This window comes from Triturus cristatus, chromosome 8, assembly GCF_964204655.1.
Source record: "Triturus cristatus chromosome 8, aTriCri1.1, whole genome shotgun sequence".
Lineage (NCBI taxonomy): Eukaryota > Metazoa > Chordata > Amphibia > Caudata > Salamandridae > Triturus > Triturus cristatus.
The window spans coordinates 1,480,616,134-1,480,638,993 of NC_140591.1; the positions used below are offsets into that span (position 1 = coordinate 1,480,616,134).

Genomic DNA, 22,860 nt, shown 5'->3' on the forward strand with positions numbered 1-22,860 from the left:
TCACTAGGATTTGTATAGCGCACTAATCACCCAAAAGGGTATCCAGGTGCTTGAGCAGTTGTCTAGGTTTGTGGTCCTCAAGGTGCTTATATGAAGAGCCAGGTCTTCAGCTTCTTATGGAAGTCAAGAAGTGAGGAGGAGGCTCTGATATGTTGAAGAAGGTTGTTCCATGTCTTTGGTGCGATGAGTGACTTCCAGTTTTGCTTTTGTGGATGCAGGGAATATGTGCGAGTGAGGCACAATGTAGGTGTGTTGATGAAAGTGTATGTGGCTGTTCAGGTATTCTGGTCCTGTGTTGTGTAGGGCTTTGTATGTGTGCGTGAGACGTTTGATTTGGCTGAATGGAGAGCCAGTGAAGCTTCCTGAGGTCCGGTATGATGTGGGAGCAGCATGGGATGTCAAGTATGAGTCTTGCAGTGGTCTTCTGGATGGTCTGGCGTCTGTGTAGGAGTTGTTTTGAGATTCTGGCAAAGAGAGTGTTGCCTGCGTGCTTGTGTGATGGTTCGTCTGGTGTTCTGAAGCAACCATTTGAAGATTTTTTCACTGCATGCATAGGATGTGGAAGCAGGAGGTGCACACTACGTTGACTCGAGCCATCATGTTCAGCTTATCGTCTAGGATGATCCCAAGATTTCTTGCGTGGTCTGTGGGTGTTGGCCCTAGCTCTAACAGACACCAGGTGGAGTCCCATTGGTAGGTTTTGTTGCTGAAGGCCAAAAATCCATCTTGTTGGAGTTGAACTGCAGGCAGATAGTTCGCTTCCAATCTGCTACCATGGTCATGCAGTTGTTGAAGTTTGTTCTGGCAGTGGTTGTTTTGTCCGTCAGGGAAAGGATGAGTTGGGTGTCATCAGCGTTGGAGATGACGGTGATCGGATGATGATGGCCAGTGGTGTCATGTATATGTTGAAAAGGTTGGAGCGGAAGCCCTGTGGGACTCTTCAGATCAATTTCATGGTTTCTGATATGAAGGGTGGCAGCCTGACCCTTTGGGTTCCTCCTGTGAGGAAGGAACTGATTCATTTGGGAGCGGATGCTTCTTTGCCAATCTCGTGGTGTTTCCTGATGAGGGTGTTATGGGAGATCATGTTGAAGGCCGCAGAGGCGTCAAGCAGGATGTGTGCTGCTGTTTCTCCTTTGTCCAGGATGATTCGAATGTCATTGGTGGCCGTGATGAGTGCTATTTTGGTGCTGTGGTTCTTTCTGAATCCTGATTGAGTGTTGTCTAGTAGATGGTGAAGTTCAAGGTGGGTTGTGTGTTGCTTGTTGATGGCCTTCTCAATCACTTTGGCTGGATAGGGAACCGGGAGATGGGTTGGAAGTTGCTTAGTTGATTCAGGTCAGCTGTGGGCTTCTTGAGGAGAGCGTTGATTTCTTCAAGTTTCCATTCATCCAGGAAGGAGGCGAACGTGATGGAGGTGTGATGATGTGGGTCGGGGTGGTGCTGATTAGTGATGTTCCCAGGTTGTGCGGGTGGTGCCAGTCATCACTTCTATAATTCATTTAGCTTGCCTCTCTATATGTACACTTCCTGTTTGTGAAATCGGTATGTATTTGTATGTGTAGGGTGAACCCCTTCCACAAGCTTTTCACTTCCAGTACCTATTGGAACTTAAAACCTTTTCTTGTGCCATAGGGAAGCCCACGTTGTACGGCAGCCTGAAGTGTGTAAGCGTGGGAGCTGATGGTGTGCCAGAGATCACAGCATCTGAAGGATTCGTTGTAAATAAAGTATCAAAGGTACTTTCATTTTCTATTTTTCTTTTTGTTGTTTTGTTATTATGAGCCTGCGTTTCAACAGCTATGTCCTCAACTGGTGCAGCCATTAAGTTCCCTGAAGCACTCATACCCTGCCGCTTGAAGGTCAGACTGTGCAGCACTTACACATTCCTTTCACCTTTGCATGATAAGCTATGCAGGAGAGAGAAAAACGGGCACCAGAGATAAGCTCAACTAACTATGCCTGAGCTTCAGTTAAATACCTTTGCAAGAGTAAGAAGTATGTGCAGTTGATCAGTGTCTGAAAGACTGATCAGCATCTGCAGGCTGAGCGCCTCAGAGAGATGTAATGTCTTAGGTCAACCAGTAGCTCGCTTCTGGCATCTTTATGGGTAAAAACCAAACCCAAGGATCTGTAGAGGTACTGCAGGCGGAAGAGAGGGAATCTGTTTTCATCATCAGAATGCTAAGGTTAGTACAAACACTAATGGGCTGAATAGCTGAGCTTTATTTCTGTGTCTGGAAAGGAAAGACCTCTATTGCAGTGAGTATAGAAATAGCTCCTAAAGTATCTGTGGCTCCTGTTATGTTGTATATGAGTTGTCGAATAATTGTTTCAATTTTATTCTACTCTTTCAGCTTATCCTAGTGCCAAGACACCTTAATGATTATTTGTGCACTTTGCACATTCTCAAAATAAAATATAGTAATCTTTTCTACTAATAAAGAAAGTCTTCTGTCTGTGCTGAAAACGACCACCCAGAAAAAAGTTGTAGATGGTCGGTGTTTCCTCTATTCCGGTTAAACTGCCACTAAGTCCCAATAAATACTGATGGTGTCAATGACCGAGACCACACAGGTCCTAATAGTTTTATTAACAGGAATATAATAACAGACAATAAAATATCAGTAGTTAAAAGCAAAGTTAATACTCGTGAAATAATATTTCAGCAAATAGTGGACTCCACATCCACATTAACTGACATCAGAGTGATATTTGACATCAAAGCTGCTCCGATTCTTCTTGATCGCTCTCAGGCTTACAATACAGAATAAAAGATAATGGCACCGCCCTGTTATGTGAACTTATAGCCTCCAGCACTGAACCACTTCACTCCAATGCTTGAGAGACCAACTGCTCCCGTCCTTTGGGGAACACTCCAGTATAGTGTAGAGCTGTAGATGACTCCATTGGCACAAGAATTCAGCTTCCCTCCCATGGGGGAAGAGGTTTAACTTCATCTTCATTTATTAGGTTGAGCCTAGGCAGCGCATGCGCTGTATCTTTCGAGACCTGCTGTATCTTTCGAGACCTGCTGTATCTACACTGTGGGCTTCAAGCACACCCATTATTTTTCATTTGTTCTGCTGTGTGCCGTTCAAAATCCTTGCTTTTCAGTGGTGCATTGCCTTCATTTGTACCTCCTTTTGGTGTTTGGTTCCCTACCATGGAGACAGGCCCTAGTACATGATTGCACGTTCTCATTTACTCTGGTGTATTTATGTTCGTCTCAGCCGACAATTATTTTTTGTGTGTCTCTGCTCTTGTTTTCGGAATGTTGTGTTTTTGCGGTCAGCTGAGGGCATTTGGCATTTTTCAACCACAAGGTAGCATGTGTAAACAAACTTTGTTTAATTACTTTAGAAGCCCTCGCTGCTTTTATTTTATTGGTCATTTTTGATTTTCTCTGACTTCAAAGGATGAGGAGTTCCCATCACTGCTTATTGCTTTGAGGAGCTTCGGTCACCGGACATTCAGCAGCCCAACCTTGCAGCACAGTTAAGGTGGGCGATCTTCTGCGCCTTTTATTTTCACCTTTTAAAAAAAATGCAATTATGCATACACGTAAATAAGTGCACACGTACATACGATGTGACCCTTTTATACAGTTCTTTGGAGGCAAGGACTCTGTCAACAAACACATGAAAGCAAATGGTGCAGTCTTCTAGTTCTATTTCGCGAACCATACCTCTCCTTCGTTAGGCTTGTTTGCGACCTGTAGGGCTCTCTTTTACGACAGTCTGTTGCAAACAAGAGACTTCAGGCTTGTTGTATGGATTGAGAGTCAGTAGGAAAACAAAAATTCATGATTTGAGCAGGGGTAGCGCACCGGACAGGTGAGGGGTGGTGCATGCTTTTATCGAGAGGTTATTGCATTGGGTTACTCGCCTATATAGACCAGAGGTGCTTCATTTCGGCAATTCGCTATTAACGGGCATTACTTAGTGCATCTCTGCGGTCTTACTCGCAGTTACAGTCCACAAAGGGGTTATTTTCTCCCAAAGAGCTCAGTCCTGTAGGTGAACTTTGCAATTCTTGTGCCGCACATGCCTTCGGCGTCTGTGTAAGAAACAGACAATCTACACAGCAAAGAGGGCGGGCTGGTCAGCTTGATTCTCATGTCTGAGAGCATTGCATGCTGTATGCTTTTTGTGTCTCCCATATACTTTGCTTTATCTGCTTGTGAGCATTGAATGGTCTGCTCTGTTGTGACCTTGTGCGGTACACTCATTTGCAAGCTGTTCTTACACAGTACCCTCTGCTAACTCAGAAATCTTACACTGCCCCCAGGTAGTTGAGCACAGTTCACCCACTCCATAGTCTGTATTTCATTCTAGTTCTCTTAGTTAATCAATGGATATTGTGTCATCAAGGAGGCAGTGCTCCACTTCAGGGCTTTTGCCTAACACCCTAATGTATTCTGGACCTTGAAGTCTAGCTGCACTTCCCTTATTACTGCTGAACTTGGACACCAGAAAAAAAAGTTACTGGAGCATTGCATCCCTAGTGACATGGAGTTATAAGGCACTCCATATCAACACCTCGTCAGAGGTAGTAAGCGCTATATACATGTAAACATTTTCTAACAGTCTAAACGTTGTTAAAGTGAATAACCTTCATAATAAACACTGTGATTTTCTGGGACTCACACAAGCAGAGTGGCTTAGTGAAGCCAGTGTGGTCAGGGGTGCGAAATTTAATAAAATATCTACTTTTCCCTTGGACAGTTTGCTTCATAAATCTACTAGTCCTGTACCAAAATCCACTTGTCCTTTTGTTGCCGTGTAGTGCGCCGACAAAATTGTTGGCAGCAATCTCATTATATAAGATCTCTGATAATAACCTCTTTGATTATGTCAAGGCTCATACCATAGTAGGGTTTGAATGCTAGTAATTCCCTTATTTTTGCCACCTTTCTGCAGATCTACATATTGGGGCTGGCAGTAGCGGTAAGCAATAGTTGCCCAGGGTTGGAATTCCCTTTTGAGTCTGTGCAAACCTACTAACTTGTATGTTTTATGGGTTTTCATCAGCTCGGCTCTAATCTGTTCCAATACAGAGAGAGGCTAGAAATGTACTCTTGGGGAGGAGCCAAGATGGCGACCGGGACGGCAGCGTAGACTCCCGGCTCCGTGAACCTCCGTATCCCGCACGGATATCCTGCATTAGATCCTCAGCCTGCGCTATGCGCCCGTGTTTGTGAATGAGAGCGGCAACCGATCGAGTGACTCCGAAGTTTCTGGCGGCTGTACCGCCGGAGAAACGGGTATTTGCAATTTGCGGCCTGTGCGGCCCTGGAGCCGGGACCTCGAGTGGACACCTTGGCCGGGTGGCAGTTTAACAACAGCGGCCTTTGGTGACTGGGTGGAGTCGGACTGCCGGATCGGTGCGACTATCGGCCTACATTTCGCCGTGGTCGCTTCCTACCACTAAGCGGAGCGGAACAAGTGCATGCCCGGGGTGGCAGTTCCACGACTCTCCGGTGATTGCCTCTGCCTTCGACGGTGAGCTGCCCGAACGCCGCCCGTAACTCGCCCTGATTCCTGCGGGCTGCTCCCGGATTTTCGCGGGCGCTGGTCCGTGGTGGGGACGACGGTTGCCTGTGACTACATAACGGATACATTTTTGGTCTGCCTCCGGAACCCTGTTTGCCAGCGACATGGACCTTGATGCGCTTGCCCTGGGTCCCGGTCCCAATACGGGTTGGACCTACCCGGCGGCCATCTTGTCACGATGAAGTCTACCATCCTGTCCACCAGGTCACAGCAGGAGCGGGAGTGTGCGACTCTGGGGAGCGTAGCGGAGCGATCGCAGAGAGCTGTGCTGGGGTACTGTGACCTTCTCGAGGCTCTCGGTGCCCTTCATTCCACCTTGCTTCATGGCGTTTGGGTATTGGGGAGTAGGCTTGATGGTGTGGCATCAGCGTTGGGACAGTTGTGGCCTGCCTGTCCTCAGATACACAGGGACTTCCTGCACTGCACTCAGGACGACAATGTCGGGGCCACCCCTGTGACTAGTGACCAGCTGGAAACTCCGGACAGTCTACTATTGTGTGATCGGCTGGCTGTGGGTCTGATCTGTCCCGGAGGTATTGGACCTGAGTGGGGGGGGGTGGCCTTGTCCGGTGCGCGGCCTCCGGCGACCCGGGGAAAACTCAAGCAACGGTTGTCTACTCTGGCTGATTCCGCCTTCCTGGACCTTGTGTGCAGTGCAGATCCTGGGGCAGCACTGGGAAAGACGTTCCTCCATAATGCTGACTGGGTTGGTACTCGGAGACTTCCACCCCACCGGGGTGCATCGCTTCCTTGTCGTTTTTGGACGCTCCTTTACCGTGTAGCATTGGACATGGCGCCGGGTCGAGGGGTATGCATGGGCGGATTTGCCAAGAGTGGCCAAGGATAAGAATGATCTTTCAGAGGTGGTCGGCTAATAGGCGGGCGGGCTCGGGGTTGCGTGCTCTCATGGTATAACTGTCGGTATAGTAGGTGCAAAATGCTCCCCTCCTTTCTTTGACATGGTCGATTTTGTGTTGCTTACTGTTTGCTTTGGGGGAAACATAATGTGCGGGAGGGAGACGCCGGGGGCATGTTTTGAAGGCCCTCCTCCAGTTTATTAATACTCTCTCTACCCCCCCTTCTGGTGGGGTTCTTTTCTTACTCCTTTTTCCCTGTTTCTTCTATATTTCGGGTCTGGTTCCGGGGCGACAGGCACACTGCTGGGGGGGGGGGGGCCGTACTCATCTGCAGAGGTGCAGGGTGGGGGGTTGGGGGAGGGGATTCTTTAGTCTTTAATCTCTTTTTTCCATGGCCTCCTTTTTCTTCTCTGATTCTTCTTGTTTTCTCTTTTCTGGGATCAGCGTGGTACACCTCCTTTGTTGTGAATCGTTGCCTTTTCATGTGTGCCACAATTTCCGGGGTGTTCTCTGGGCTTTAGGGCAGGGGACTGCAGGCGCAGCTGGGCATGATATTCTTCTTCATCCTGAATTTCCTGTGTCTGCGCCATTGATCCAATAGATTGCTGTTTATTGCTTACGTTTATCATTCTGCCTGCCTCTTATCGTTGTTGGGAAATTGTTCGGCACCTGATCCTTCTGTTTTTTTCCATTATACAATGAAAACCCTTTTTATCCTGGTGTCCTACCTGCGCTGTTCACTGGCCAGACTATATTAGCATGAAGATTCTGCTCCCCGAGGTGCTACCTGTGTTAACATTTGATCTCTGTTGCTCTGATTGCTTAGCGGCCGGCCCCGGGGGGTTGTAGGCCCATACTTGTTATTGATTGAAATGTCAATAAAGGTTTTTCAAAAAAAAAAAAAGAAATGTACTCTTGACATGGGCAGAAGTAAAACTTTTTCCTGGGTTGGGGGAAGAAGTGGTTGGTGGGAAAGTGGACTTGTTACTTCTCAACAGATTTTCGCATGAGCAAATCTACACTGGTGCTAAAATGCAGTTGACAAATATTTTTTAGTAGTACGATTTACTGACCTACTTCTGTATATTCTTGTGAATTCATGAAAGCCGTAAATCTGCACTAATGCAGGAACATATACCATGGGTGCACTTTTGTGACTTTCTTTTAAGAATTGTGCCTTTTTGTTTTTACTAAAATTCGATCTCTCTCTATCTACTGACTGGCTCCAATGTGAGTGACAGCATTCTGCTCTTTCACAAGGAACATTTCAGCATGCAAAGTAGTTTTGTTCAGTGCCAGGAACTACTGTGGCAATGTGTTTTTTGACCAAAAATATTTTTGCCTCTGTCAATGTTTATTATGATGATGAGTGCCCGGCATCTTACACAACAATAAAGTTGTACCAAAACCATGTCAAAACAAGACACGCATTGACAAAGCCAAAAGGCTGACCACCAATGTCATATTGCCAATACTTGTTTATTTTCATGTTTCCTATTATTTTATTGAAACTGGTTACACTGATTTTCCTTCATGAGTATGTTTTGTAAATACTAGCATGTATTACACACTTTACTAAATGATGAAGAATCCTCAAACTTACTTTCAAGCTTTTGCATATATTTGCATCTAATCAGACAGAATCCTTGAAGCATTATTTTCGTAGCTCCATATTGTTCAACTTTGCAAACGTGTGTACACATTTTTATAGTTGAACCACTCTCAGTAGTGCAGTCTGAACTTATAACATTTACTTGGAGCGCTCATCCTAATAATAAAGGCTGTGTATTAACCCTTTCAGTGCTCATGACGGAATGGTTCTGTCATGAGCACCAGTGCTCCTGTGCTCATGACGGAACCATTCCGTCATGTGCACAGGGGTACTAAATACCTCTGCTGCAAGCAGCAGAGGGACTTCACTATGTTTTGTTTTGTTTTTGAGGCCTGGGAGGTTGGGGAAGAGCTTCCCCACCTTCTTGAGGCCTGTTTTTGATTTTCAATGTAATGACGATTGCGCACATGGTGCGCTCTTGTCATTACATTGAAAACGAAACTGAAACTTAGTTTGTTTCAATGTTTTGGTGCTCGTGGGGCTAGCTCAGTACCCTTGCCTGCTGCGGGTACTTGACCCACCCACACGAGTGAGGTACAATTTTTATCATGAGACTTTGGAGAATGCGGGGTGGGTGGAAGTTTATGGATCAACGCAGATTCCAGAACTTTCCATCACAGAAATGTGGGGGAAAATGTGTTTCTTTTTTTTTTTTTTTACAAAGTTTGAGGTTTGCAAATTATTCTCTGTAACAGAACCTGGTGGGAGCCACACAAGTCACCCCATCCTGGATTCCCCTGGGTCTCTAGTTTTCAAAAATGTATAGGTTTGCTAGGTTTTCCTAGGTGCCGGCAGAGCTAGGGTTCAAAATCTACAGCTAGGCACTTCGCCAAGACAGGGTCAGTTTTCACTTAAAAAATGTGGTGTGTCCATGTTCCTTTTTGGGCCGTTTCCTGTCGCGGGCACTAGGCCTACTCACACAAGTGAGGTACCATTTTTATCGGAAGACTTTGGTGGAATTTTGTGAATCTATCTAGATTCCAGAACATACCATCACAGAAATGTGAGGAAAATGTTTATTTCTTTGTTAGTTTTACAAAGTGTGAGGTTTGCAAAGGATTCTGGGTAACAGAACCTGGTGAGAGCCACACAAGTCACCCCATACTGGATTCACTTGGGTGTCTAATTTTCAAAAATGTATAGGTTTGCTAGGTTTCTATAGGTCCCGGCTGAACAAGGGTTCAACATCCACAGCTAGGCACTTTGCAAAAAAATGTTCTGTTTTCACTGCAAAAATGTGGAGTGTCTTTTGTACTGTTTCCTGTTGCGGGCACTAGGCCTACGCACACAAGTGAGGTTCCATTTTTATCGGGAGACTTAAGGGAATACGGAATTGTAGAGCAACTGTTATTACCTATTGACTTTCGATGCAGTTCTGCCTTCCAAATGTAAGACAACGTGTAAAAAAGTAGTCACTTTGATAAATGTCTTATAATTCACATGCTAGTGTGGGTACCCACAATTTCGGAGATGTGCAAATAGCTACTGTTTCTAAACTCTATATTTTGTTCCCATTTCGGAAATACATAGACGTCTCTCATACCGATTTTGCACTGTTTTTATTTTCGCAAATGATTTGCTATATACCCGGTATACAACAATAAAACCATTGCAAGACAGTGCTTGGTTATTGGCTCTGGGTTCCGCGCGTTCTTGGTGAACCTACAAATCCTATATATCTCCACAGCCAGAAGGGTCCTGCGGATGTAACAGTATATTGCTTTCAAATATCTGTCATACTTAAAAGAAGTTGTAGGTGAAAACGTTGACACACATGGCTGGTTTTTTCCAACTCATTTTCAATTTTTCCTATTTTCAGCTGTTTGTTTCTATTAAAAACAAGCTTTAAAAATGCAATAGGTCTCGCCTTTGATTAAGTTAAAGCCATTTGCTTTGCTAATGGTATTGTATAGCAAAGCAAATGGCTTTAACTTAATCAAAGGCGAGACCTATTGCATTTTTAAAGCTTGTTTGCTTTTTAGTAAAAACCATTATTTTTGTTTTTGGTGTATACTATTAAGTGGTTAGCTTTTGAAAATTCCAAGAGCTCCTTTACACTTCAGTGGTGACCAATGGCCATTCGATGTAAAAGAATGAGACCATAAGCACACAGTAACATTTAATTTCAAGTTTGTTGGGAGAATAAGGAGTCCCTGTCCATGCGCAAGAGACCATCAACCAAATATACTGTAAACGGAAGAGTGGCTAAAAGCCAGACTTGCTTCAATCTATTTTCTGTTAGAATAGCTTTGTAAATGTTAAATGTATTCTACCTACTGTCATAATTTTGAAGGAGAGTGTTTAAAAGGATTTAATTGTTAGAAGTCAAAAAATGTATTTAAATCCAGTCTCTTTGTTTGGGATTACTTGTTTCTCTTCTGCCTGACATGAAGAGAAAATCAGAAATGTTTGAATGTTGGCAAGTAAATTCCCCATCCCATCAAGTGGTGAAATCGGAGGGCTGTTTGCAGGATGATGCTTGGCCCCTTTTTTGTGGATTAGAAGACTGTCACTAGTGAAGAGCTGAACACATTTTTATACAGTCCTCGCAATTTTTTTAATCAAAACACTTGGAGGTCTTGAGCATATAGTTCATGTCAGATATGGTGTCCACTGTTGTAAGACCTTGCAAGAAGGGATGCACAAAGCTAACGGCCTGAATCACCAGGTTTTTCTGTGCATAGTTGTGTCTTCCTCCTGACTTGACTATGGCAACTACTGATTTAGCGGTAAAGATATGGTTATGACAGAATCCGAGCTTGGAGCTGCCAAGGAACATCACATTGCTGGGTTGTTTTCCTTGCACACATATTACCAGAAAAAATGTGGCAAAATGGGCATGGGGAATGTGCCTGAAATGTGGAAGAACCGTGTTGCAATCCATGCACAAACATGGTGTTCGAGGCATATGAGCTGCAGATCACACACTTAGGATAAGATCGCCATCTGGTGTTGGGCTCGGATGATTGCAGGTTGTTGTTGTCTTCGGGAGAAGCCTTTTGGTCAAGAGATAGGTGACTCCTCTTCTGGACAACAGTGCGCATGGGCATTCACTCCATCCTCAGATTGTTTTTTTCCGCCATTGGGTTCGGATGAACTTTTCCACTCCGGCTGAAAACTTCTGAAAATCCAGCTTTCGAAGCGAAAAACCTCTATAACTCGACGTCGAAATTCAATCGGACCGGTTCCGGACACGGCTCATGGAAAGGACACCTTTTAAAAAATGCCCCCAATGTGGAGCAAAGTTCCCCCACAGTGACCACCACGAGGTCTGCAACCTGTGCCTCTCGCCGGAACATAATGAATCCAGCTGTCCAGCCTGCGCCGCATTCCGATCCAAGAAACCCATCCGGGACGGAAGAGCTCGACGCCATATCATGGCCAGACCAGCTCCAGAACCAGAGGACATCTTTGCCCAGGACGTCCCGGAAGAAGATTCCGAAGACCTCCAAATCATATCCGAAGCGGACGATTCCGATGACCTCATCACTCCGGGGCAACGAGTGAGTACCAGTGCCCCTACCCCAACCTCCCCAAAAAAGGCATTGGTCAAGACTCCGCCAGCTGGCCCCAGTCGCGACCGAAAATCGTCTTCAGAAGCCCCGCCCTCGGGCTCGGCTCCGAAGAAATATAAGCCTACAGGTGGCCCGGGCTCGAGCAAACCACATGTTATAGTGCCCACAATACCTTCGGCACCGAAGACTCAAAACCTCTCGGCACCGAAGCAGGCTCCCGAAACCATCGAGACCGAAATCTCCACCGGCACCGAAACGTTCTTCGGCACCGAAATCCCCGCCGGCAACGAAACCATCATCGGTACCGAAACAACTGTCTAAAGTCCAAAAAGACTCTACCGATCATCCCAAACATAGATCGGAACCGAAAAAATCGGCACCAAAGCCACTTTCGGAGAATGAAGAACTTTTTCGCCCTGATCCCACGCAAAAAAGGATTTATATCAATCCAAAAACTGGACATGTCACCGCTGTGCCATACAAGAAAAGGAAGCTGGACACAACACCTTCTCCAGCTCCCATAAAGAAGAAGGACTCCGCCACCTCACCCATTCGTCCTTCCTCTCCTATATCACCTCTCACCCCACCCCCCTGCCCCCACCTCCTTCTCCTCTGCCATCTCCTTCACATACACCACCTCCACAGGATGATGATGATGGCTTAGGGGGAGGGGGTGATCTGGATGACCTTAATGATCCTTTCACACTCCCGGATACGGCACCCTTAGATGACTGGGCTTACCCTTTACCTGATATTCCTGATCCCACTACATACCCCTCCAAACCCTCCCCTCCAGATGACCACCTAGGGTTTGGCCAGCTGATAAACAGGGCGGCACTTTTTCATGGCGTCACCATGCATTCAGATACACCCGAAGAAGACTTTCTTCTAGACACATTCGAACAGTCTCAAAAATCAGTTCAAATCTTGCCCATGATTAAGGGAGTCATAAAACACGCCACAGAGGTTTTTAAAGACCCTGTCAGAGCTAGGGTTCTTAACCCCCAAATTGAAAAAAAATATAGACCTGCCCCACAAGATCCCGCTTACTTTAAAGCACAGCTCCCTCTAGACTCTTTAGTAGTTTCAAACGCAAGAAAGCGGGCTAACTCCCAAACAACAGGAGACACACCACCCCCAGACAAAGAGTCCAAGCTATTAGAGGCCTCGGGCAAAAGAGTTGCAGCACAAGCTGCGAACCATTGGCGTATTGCACACACAAGCCCTATTAGCCCGATATGACAGGGCTCATTATGATCAGCTAGAAGATCTTTTACAACACCTACCAGATCAGTACAAATCCCAGGCCAATGACCTCATCCAAGAGGGGAAACTCATATCTAGCGCATCAATCAAATGTGCACTAGACGCCGCGGACACTGCTTCTAGGGCGGTCAACACAAGCATTCTACTTAGACGCCATGCATGGCTACGTATTTCAGGCTTTAAGCCGGAAGTACAAACAACAATACTTGGTCAACCATTCAACCAAGCGCAACTATTTGGGCCCGCAGTAGATACTGCACTTGAGAAGATGAAAAAAGATAACGAGACTGCTAAATCAATAGGAGCATTACAGTCTCCACAACCACGAGGCTCCTTTCGATGCTCCTTCTATAGGGGAGCCTCCAAAAATGTGGGGACAGACACCTCTTCGACTTTCAAAACCTCCGCGCAAACATTCCCTAACAGAGGATATTTTAGAGGAGGATATAGGGGAAACAACACCAAGGGCCGAGGTCGGGCAATACCAACACCCGCACCTCTCCAGCCACTAAACAGTGACTTGCCTCCACTCCCCCAGACCATTCCACTCCGGTCGGGGGAAGACTCCAACAGTTCCTACCTGTCTGGAATTCTATTACAACAGACAAGTGGGTAAGACAAATTATCCAGTTTGGTTACTGCCTCGAACTCACAAACACCCTCCCACACATACCACCCAAACACCGTCCAATGTCACCACACCATCTTACACTCCTCAAACAGGAAATTCAGTCCTTGCTTCAAAAACACACAATAGAACCAGTTCCACTCCAACATCAAGGTACAGGAGTATATTCTCTATACTTCCTAATCCCCAAAAAGGACGAGACGTTAAGACCCATACTCGACCTCAGACTACTGAATCAGTACATACACTCAGATCACTTCCATATGATCACTCTCCAACAAGTGCTCCCACTAATTCAACAAGACTATTTCCTTGCCACATTAGACCTCAAGGACGCATACTTTCACATCCCCATGCATCCTGCTCACAGGAAGTACCTAAGATTTGTGGTAGACGGACAGCACTATCAGTTTACGGTCCTCCCATTTGGAGTAACAACTGCACCCAGGGTATTCACCAAGTGCCTAGCAGTAGTGGCAGCGCACCTCAGGAGACAACAAATCCATGTCTTGCCGTATCTCGACGATTGGCTCATAAAAGCCAATACTTTCGACAAATGCGTTCTCCACACTCACCGCACTATTCAAACCTTACACAACTTGGGATTTACCATCAACTATCCCAAATCTCAACTGCAACCCTCCCACATACATCAATATCTGGGAGCCACCATAAATACTTCCAAGGCCATAGCTTATCACAGCACAGCCAGGATAGCCAATATACAAAACCTCATCTTAAAATTTCAAATTCAACACTCTCTTCCAGCAAGAGTGTTTATGCAACTGTTAGGCATGATGGCGTCATGCATCTCCATTGTGCCTCACGCACGACTGCAAATGCGCCCCTTGCAAGAATGTCTAGCACAACAGTGGAACCAGGCTCACGGACAACTTACCGATCTGGTGTTGGTGGCAGTCGCTCACTTCGCTCGCTGAAATGGTGGAACACCATCAACCTGTCCAAAGGGCGACCGTTCTTAGAGGCTCTTCCACAAGTAGTGCTGACAACCGCCGCATCTCTCACAGGGTGGGGAGCCCATCTCCTACAACACACCACTCAGGGCAAATGGAGCACTCAACAAAAACTGCTCCATATCAATCACCTAGAACTTCTAGCGGTGTTCCTAGCACTGAAATCTTTTCAAGTACATCTAAGGAACAAAACTGTCCTCATCCGCACAGTCAACATGACGACCATGTATTACATACAAAAACAGGGGGGGACACATTCTCTCCAACTGTCCCAACTCGCACAGAACATTTGGAGATGGGCAATTCCCCAAAACATCTACCTGCTAGCGGAACACCTTCCAGGGTTTCACAACCAGATTGTCGATCTCCTAAGTCGACAGACACAACAAATCCACAAATGGGAATTACACCCCAAAGTCCTACTTCCATTCTTCCAAAAATGGGGCCAACCAGACATAGACCTGTTCACCACACACGAAAACGCAAAATGCCCAACCTTCGCCGCCAGGTTTCCACACCCACAGTCGAAGGGTAATGCAATATGGATGAACTGGTCAGGCAGATTTGCGTACGCTTTTCCGCCTCTCCCACTCTTTCCATTTGTGGTACACAAGCTCAAACAACAGTCTCTAAAACTGATTCTAGTAGCTCCCACTTGGGCACGTCAACCATGGTTCACAACACTCCTGGAACTCTCGCTAGTTCCACATCAAAAACTGCGCCTTTCCCCGGCCTTATTAACCCAGAACCATGGAGAAATCAGACACCCAGATCCACAGCAACTGAACTTGGCGATCTGGCTCCTGAAGTCTTAGAGTTCGGTTACCTCAATCTCCCACCAGACTGTATGAATATCATAAAAGAAGCTAGAAGACCTACTACTAGGGCATGTTACGCTGCAAAATGGAAAAGATTTGCCATTTACTGCACTAACAATAATGTACGTCCACTGGATGCTTCCATCCAAAACATTATTTGCTATTTACTACACTTGCAAAGATGCAATCTAGCGTATTCCTCCATACGTCTACACCTAGCAGCGTTAGCAGCCTACTTACAAAATCGACAACACTTGTCACTATTTAAGGTACCAGCCATCAAAGCCTTCATGTAAGGTCTCAAAAGAATTATTCCTCCCAGATTACCACCTTCTCCAGTGTGGAATCTAAATATTGTTCTAACAAGGCTCATGGGCCCTCCATTTGAACCTATGCATAAATGCGAACTGCAATTCCTTATATGGAAAGTGGCTTTCCTTATCGCAATCACATCCCTGCGAAGGGTAAGTGAGATACAGGCCTTAACTATTCTAGAACCATTCCTACAACTACATCGTAACAAAGTGGTTCTTAAGACAAACCCAAAATTCCTACCAAAAGTCATTTCCCCGTTCCATCTTAACCAATCAGTCGAGCTGCCAGTCTTCTTCCCTAATCCAGACTCAGTAGCTGAGAGAGCCCTTCATACCTTCGATGTTAAAAGAGCCTTGCTTTATTACATCGACAGAACCAAACCTTTTCGCAAAACCAAACAACTGTTTGTTGCTTTCTCTCCACCACATAAAGGCAACCCCATTTCAAAGGCAGGTATAGCCAGGTGGATAGTTAAATGTATCCAAATATGTTACCAAAAAGCTAGACGCACTCTTACAGTTCTCCCTAGAGCGCACTCCACACGTAAAATAGGGGCTTCCATGGCATTCTTAGGGAACATTCCCTTAGAAGATATTTGCAAAGCAGCCACATGGTCTACCACACACACCTTCACTAAACATTACTGTGTTGATGTGCAATCCAAGCAACAAGCTTCCGTAGGCCAAGCTGTCCTAAAAACTCTATTCCAAACTGCTGCAACAGATACAGGTGACCACCGCTAGGGGAGACACTGCTATATAGTCTATCCTAAGTGTGTGATCTGCAGCTCCTATGCCTCAAACGGAATATGCTACTTACCAGTATGCATCTGTTCTTGGCATGTAGAGCTGCAGAGCCACACACGCCCACCCACCTCCCCGGGACCTGCATCTGTTCCAGCATTGTCTTAATTAGACATTACACATGGACATCCGTTCTCTTTATTCTTCTACACTCCATCATTTCCCATCATGGCGAAAAACAATCTGAGGATGGAGTGGATGCCCATGCGCACTGTTGTCCAGAGGAGGAGTCACCTATCTCGTGACCAAAAGGCTTCTCCCGAAGACAACAACAACCTGCAATCATCCAAGCCCAACACCAGATGGCGATCTTATCCTAAGTGTGTGGCTCTGCAGCTCTAGATGCCAAGAACAGATGGATACTGGTAAGTAGCAAATTCCTTGCCTCGCTTAGCCTGCATTCCGCAAGGGCAAGCCTGTTATGGTGTGGTATTACCACAGCTCGGAGGTACCACACGCTCCAGTGTCAGGAATTCTGGGAGCAGTATTGCTGAATTGAACGTTCCAAAACAACTCCTACTGAGGACATTAATATTTATTCACTCTTTAGAAAATATTAACCAAGTTTGGAGCTCTATAACATAAGTATTTGTAAACCGCACGTTCACCCATAGGTCTCTTGGCGCTCAATAACAGATGTTTGTTACCCAACTCAATGGTACTCATTTTATCGACCTCAGATGGATGAAAAGCTGAGTGACCTGCCGGGACTCGAACCTGTGACCATGAGGTTGAACACAGTCTATGAAAGATCGCATGACTGGGCCCGGGCATGGATGGCTCTCCTGGACTTGTTCAAATGTTCGGTTGTGGGAGATGGGGGAGATCCGGTGGGGGATGACGGGGCCCCGGTTCCTTGAGCGCCCTCTGCAGGGCTTCCCCCCTCTGCTCTTGAGGTACTCTCTGTTGGGATTCCCGAGAGGCGGACTCGACGGGTGATGACTGCGATTTTGATGTACATGTACTTCTGATAGGTACTGGCGACATGCTTGGGTGGGTGGGTAGGGAGGAGGGGCTCGTTGGGGGGGATGTTGGGGGATGGGGTGGGGGGTATTTTGGCTATCTCGCACTCTCATGGTGGATTACTCCTGTGGATGCACTACCTAGTAGAACGGACATTATTGGGGCGAATGCTGTACAGATGTAGCTTATGTGCTGGGATGGTTATTGCAAGATGTCCTGATTTGGCTGGGGGGGCGGACTATGGGGGACGGGGATTGATTGCATTTTGTTCAATGAACTAATAAAATTTGTATAAAAAAAAAAATGAGGTTGAACACAGTCTCCTGCAGTGGCTGCATTAGTCCACTGAGCCACCAGACCCGGCGCTCTCTAGTCGGCAATACAAATCTAGACAAAATTTGCACTGACTTGCTGTTTTATCTCTCGTACTGACTTGAGGTTTTATCTCCATGCACAAATTTAACCTGGGATCTACTACCTGACCGCATTTGTGCACGCAAAAAGATTAAAAAATCAGCGTTCTGTAGAATGGAAATCTGCAGTATTGTTGCACTTTCGTCCATTTTTGAGTTGTATATAGTGCGAACTCGAACCCATGGTTTCGGAGCGCTTTACATAAGTACCAATACGTTACAGACAACACATTCATTTTAGTAGGCACAGGGAGATGAAATGATTTGCCCAGAATTACAGGATGTTGAGCGTTCCTGCCAAGACTCGAACCTGGTCCAGCTTCGAGTTCGACACTGTAGCCGTTAGGCCACATCCTCTCTTTTGACCAATGGAAGGCATAACGACGAGTTAAAACTGCACCGGGGGAAACGGAACCCTTTAGTACCGTTCGCACCCAGGGCTTTCTTATCACCTTGCTGTGTTTTTCTTTACACATACAGAAATACTGTGTAAATGCACTTATGAAGACAAAATCTGTTTATATACTCTCTCCATGATTTTCAAATAGACATTAGTCAGGATTTTAGAAGATCTCCATTTATGTTTCATAATTAAATGTGAAAATCTTAATGCACTCGTTGTTCGGTTTATTTCGTTGGTCATTAAAACGTGTGGAACCAAGTAAAGCATTGGCAATAGTTAGCAGCGTTTTCCCTGGTTAAAGTTAAGAGGTCGTTCTGCCCACTTATTTCAGTGGACTCCATGCACAAGGGACCTGCTGCTCCTCAGCTGCGTGTAATGCTGTTTATGCTGTAATTGAAGCCGCATGCGGTTTCACTGCACATGCTAGTGCGTGCCTGCGCTTTATTTTTTTTTTTTTTTTTTTTTTTACTGGAGTTTTCATGTTTTGGCAGCTCAGAAACTTCGTGTGAGTGTCTGAAATGTTAATACGAAGGCCAGTAGTGTCCAGAGGAGGTGCTGTATTTTCTGTCCATATCTTCTAAAAATCCTTTGCTTGCACAGAAGCGCAGAAGGGTCAGTGGTAATAGGACAGGTCCAGTTCTGACCATCGTGACGACCATGTTTGTTGGAATTCATACAGGCATCACCGCGGGCATAGCATATGTCCCTGCAGCCTCAGCGCTGCGAGGCGCTACACTGAACAGGGTGGAGGCTTGGCAGCCCCCCAGTAGCCCTACAGGGCAGTGTTATTACAACTTGTGGTCCTATTGAGGCAGGTAGAGTAGGTAGCATCAGTGGCGTAGCTATCAATAGTGCAGCAGGTGCAGCGACACCGGAGCACAGCTGACTGAGGGGTCCACTGCACTTCCAGTTATAGCTATTGTTCTTAAGTCATCACCATACCTGGGACTCCCAACTTTTCAAGTTACATCACAGGCACACGTTTCACCAGGAAATTATATGCTTTTCATGGTCTTCACAGTTTATTTAGTTAAGAAACGTTGATCTTGGTAATCCCAGCTCACGCAGTTGACAAATAGTGTGGGCCTGGGCAAATGACTTTGTCTTAAGAGGTCCCATTTAGTTTATCCAAAATTGGGTGTTCTTCGAAACCTGCCAATCCCCAATGTAAAGTGCTGTATAGAAAAAAATGGATTAGCATTTTAGTAAAGCACACACTGTTACGTGTATTGCTACACTTTAAAGCAATGACACGTACATGGGTAAGGGCGCCATGAAGCAGAAAACCTCACGCTACCACCACTATCTTTGTAATCACACTGAAATATGGTTTTGTTTCACCCCATGTCATTATTTCACACAGGTTCTTATTTTTAATGGCCTCTTGCGTTTGTATCGAGCTTAGTAAAATAAAAGGGCGGGCGTGTATGGACTGGGTCGTGTTTTTGTCTGCTGCATACAGGAAATTAAAAGTGTCTACTCTAGGAGAAGAGTCGCGCTTTGTTTACGAAATACTTGAGTATTTTGTCTCGCCTGGATAAATAAATAATGTTCCTGCTCGAGGGCAGATAAATGGCTGAGGACACCAAAGAGCCACCAGTGACCTCAGGAGAGTCCACGAAGACGGATGCCCACCACCCCTGCCTGACACCTGGCCCGGCTGCTTAACCGCAACTTAAAGTGGCTCCGAATGTTAGCCTTGGGTTATTTACCCTCCTTCTGTGTGGAGACTTTCTCTGATTAATCGGTTTCTGGTAATTCGCGCTGCTAACTAATGTCAGAGTGAATTACCCCACAGACTCTTTCAAGCTCTGGCCCGGGACGCAGGGGTCAGCGGCTCCGCTGAGCCCTCCGACGGCCACACTCTGTCCAGCCGTTTGTTTGCTTTCGAGCATGTTTGCTGTTCTTGCAGCTAGGCCTGGCGACAGCCTGCTCGAGCTCCCAGCTCGTCTAATTGGCCTGCTGCAGCAGCAGTGAGCACACGATTTAGCAATGTTTTGTTTAAAAAGCTTCTGCTCCTACTGACACTTTGAGATCGGGTTTCCGGCAGCTTAAATCACACTGTCGTCCCTGCGACTTCCCTGAGAAATGCTGTAAGAAAGTATTAACCAGTCATTGCTTCGGGGAATTGCTGGCAGTAGTGGGTTGAAGCAGGTGTGTGACTTAGGTTCGGAGTGTTGCAGCGCCTCTTCGGAGGACAAGCACGGGTTGGCTAATACAGTAAATAACCAAGCGCGGCCGGACCGCGCTACAAAATATTTAAATAAACCGCATATGCAAATGTGAAAAGCACGGCCGCTAATGTTAGCGGATCGCCCTACAAAATATTTAAATAAATAAACCTATGCAAACGTGAAAGCGGCCAGCACAGCCGAGCCCGGCGTCAAGTGTGGTGGAAAAGAGCACGTAGGGACCAGTTAAAGGAGACAGTATCACGCCGCATGTGAAAGATTCGATCCTGGTGGGTGGGGCCAAAAGGAGACAAAGTGGCAACAAGGAGGGACTAAGAAGCCTCCTTTACAATGAGAAGCCTGCATTTAGCCTAAGCTATGACGTGAGCCAATGGGAAGAGGGGGCGGGGCTTCAAGTCCCCTCCCTCGACCGTATCGATTCCAAGAAGCTCTCGGATGCCTAGAGCAGCGCATGCGTGCTGCTTTCGCCAGCCGAGACCTAAAAACCTTGAAGGATCTACACAAATGATCCCTTGTAGAATTCAGTATTTTGTCTACTTTTCTGAAATGTATAGCTTTCCAGGATCCATTATTGCTTTCATACCCGTTTCTACCATTAACTGGAAGGAGTTTGAATGCACAAAAAATAGCAAAAATAGGTGCTGTCCCAGTAAAATGCCAAAACTGTGTAAAATATTTTGGTTTCTGACAAAAGTCTGTCAGTCCCTGAAAGTTGGGAAGGTGGTGATTTCAATACCACAAACCCTGTATTTTGGCTAATTTCTGGGTCTCCAGGGGATTCAACAAACCCTAGGTACCTTTTAAAATCCCCATGATTTTGGAAGAGAAGGACGGAAATTTGGCATGGTTACTTTAATGTGGTCAAAAAGTTACAGGCGCCTAAGCGCGAACTACCCCTAATAGCTAAAAACAAGGCTTAACACGGGGGGGGGGGCAAAGTCCTAGCCGCGAAGGACAAAATAAACAAGAAAACTTGTTGCCCTTGACCCCAACCACTATGTCCTGAGTGTCCGGCTAGAGGAATTCCACACCCCTGCATCGTGTATTCCTCAATCAGACATCATGACCCAGTGTGTAGTAATCCTATAGCTCTTCAATCCCTGGCGGCAAAGCACCATGGATAATGTGCTGCATGGCTAAACACTTACAAGGTCTCAAAGGTGAAAACTATAGGCTATGCCAATGCTTGTTTTAGTTTTTATTTTGGCTCTGGCTATAAAGGAACCTAGCACAGGACAAAGCCTTGCTTCTATCTTTGTAATGACCAAAGCCATTGTAATTATTTTCCTTTTTCCAGGTAAAAGGAAAATATACTAAGCTTTCTAAGCAAGCAGTGTTTCTGTTGGTATTACTTATTTTATAATGAACTGAAATACTACTACTCTTGATGTGCCACAAATAATGTTGCTCCTATGACTGTTATGCAGATTGCAAGATGAACATTTATATTGTCTTGTCTCCTCCCCCCCCCCCCCCTCCCCTCCCCTCTTTAGAAAAGTATTCTTGTATCTTGTCCGGAGGAAAATGCTTCTTCGAAGTTTGTGGACCCATACACCACATTCTCCAGAATCCACCAAAAAAGTGTGAGTTATTTTGCTGTTTTAAGATATGCTCAAGGGAGGACATGTGGATGTCGATGGTTTGAAAACATATAGAGAAAGCATTTAAATGTTTGTTTTATCAATCCAAGTGCTTGAAGTGTATCAGAATCCACACTACTTTTGTCTTCAATCAAATTGTTTTGTATATGGAAATTGTGTGTGCGCACGTGTATCCGTAAATGCATTTTGTTTTAAGTGTGAAACTAACAATGCTATCTGATGGGTAAATTATGGAACTCTAAAAGTGTTAGGAAAGTCTTGTTTTAGAAATGTGACTTTCTTATTTGATGTGTGATACAATTATTATAAAAAAAAGTTCCACTCAATCATGTTCTGTGCTTCTTTGGGACTTTTCATGGACTGCCATCTTCAAAAGAAAAAAGTTTGGCTTTGTTGAAATAAGCCATTTCCCTTTAAGAAACCCCATTGTTTTAGTCCAATGTGATTGACAGCCCTCCCCCTCTCGCTCACTCCTAGTTTCTCTGCAAATATTTTGAAGAATATATTGAAGTCTGAAATCAAATTGGTCTGCAGAATCCAGATGATTTTATATTTCCTTTGTTACATTAATGATGACATCTTGTTGGTCTGATATTCCGTTAGAACCAATGGCATTAATATTTTATATAATTGTTATGAATGATCTGTTGTACTTCTGTTGCATCTATTATGTTCCAGGGTTTATAGATTAGGTAATACTACACACACTTGATAATCTTTTCCTGGTAAACAGTCTGGTCTCTAAAGTCAAGTGTAGAACATCTAAACTATTTAAGCCATTAAATAATAGATAATGTTAACAAAATGAGCAAATGTAGTGAGTTGTGGAATATTCTTCAGCTGTCCTTCACGTAATTCATTGTATGTTGGGCATTACAATAGGACATGGTATGACAAACTAGTTCTCTTATTGTTGCAAGTGCATACCCTTTCACATCCTAAGAA

At 45.4% G+C, this 22,860-nt stretch overlaps 1 protein-coding gene across 1 annotated transcript in view; it reads left to right on the forward strand.

Moving 5' to 3' along the window:
* PAAF1 (proteasomal ATPase associated factor 1) overlaps positions 1 to 22,860 on the forward strand; it is a 153,328-nt gene that overhangs the window by 10,718 nt on the left and 119,750 nt on the right. Inside the window, exons 3-4 of the mRNA XM_085623322.1 lie at positions 1,636 to 1,739; positions 21,808 to 21,897. Coding sequence (XP_085479448.1) covers positions 1,636 to 1,739; positions 21,808 to 21,897 — 194 coding nt within the window. The remainder of the gene's footprint in view (positions 1 to 1,635; positions 1,740 to 21,807; positions 21,898 to 22,860) is intronic.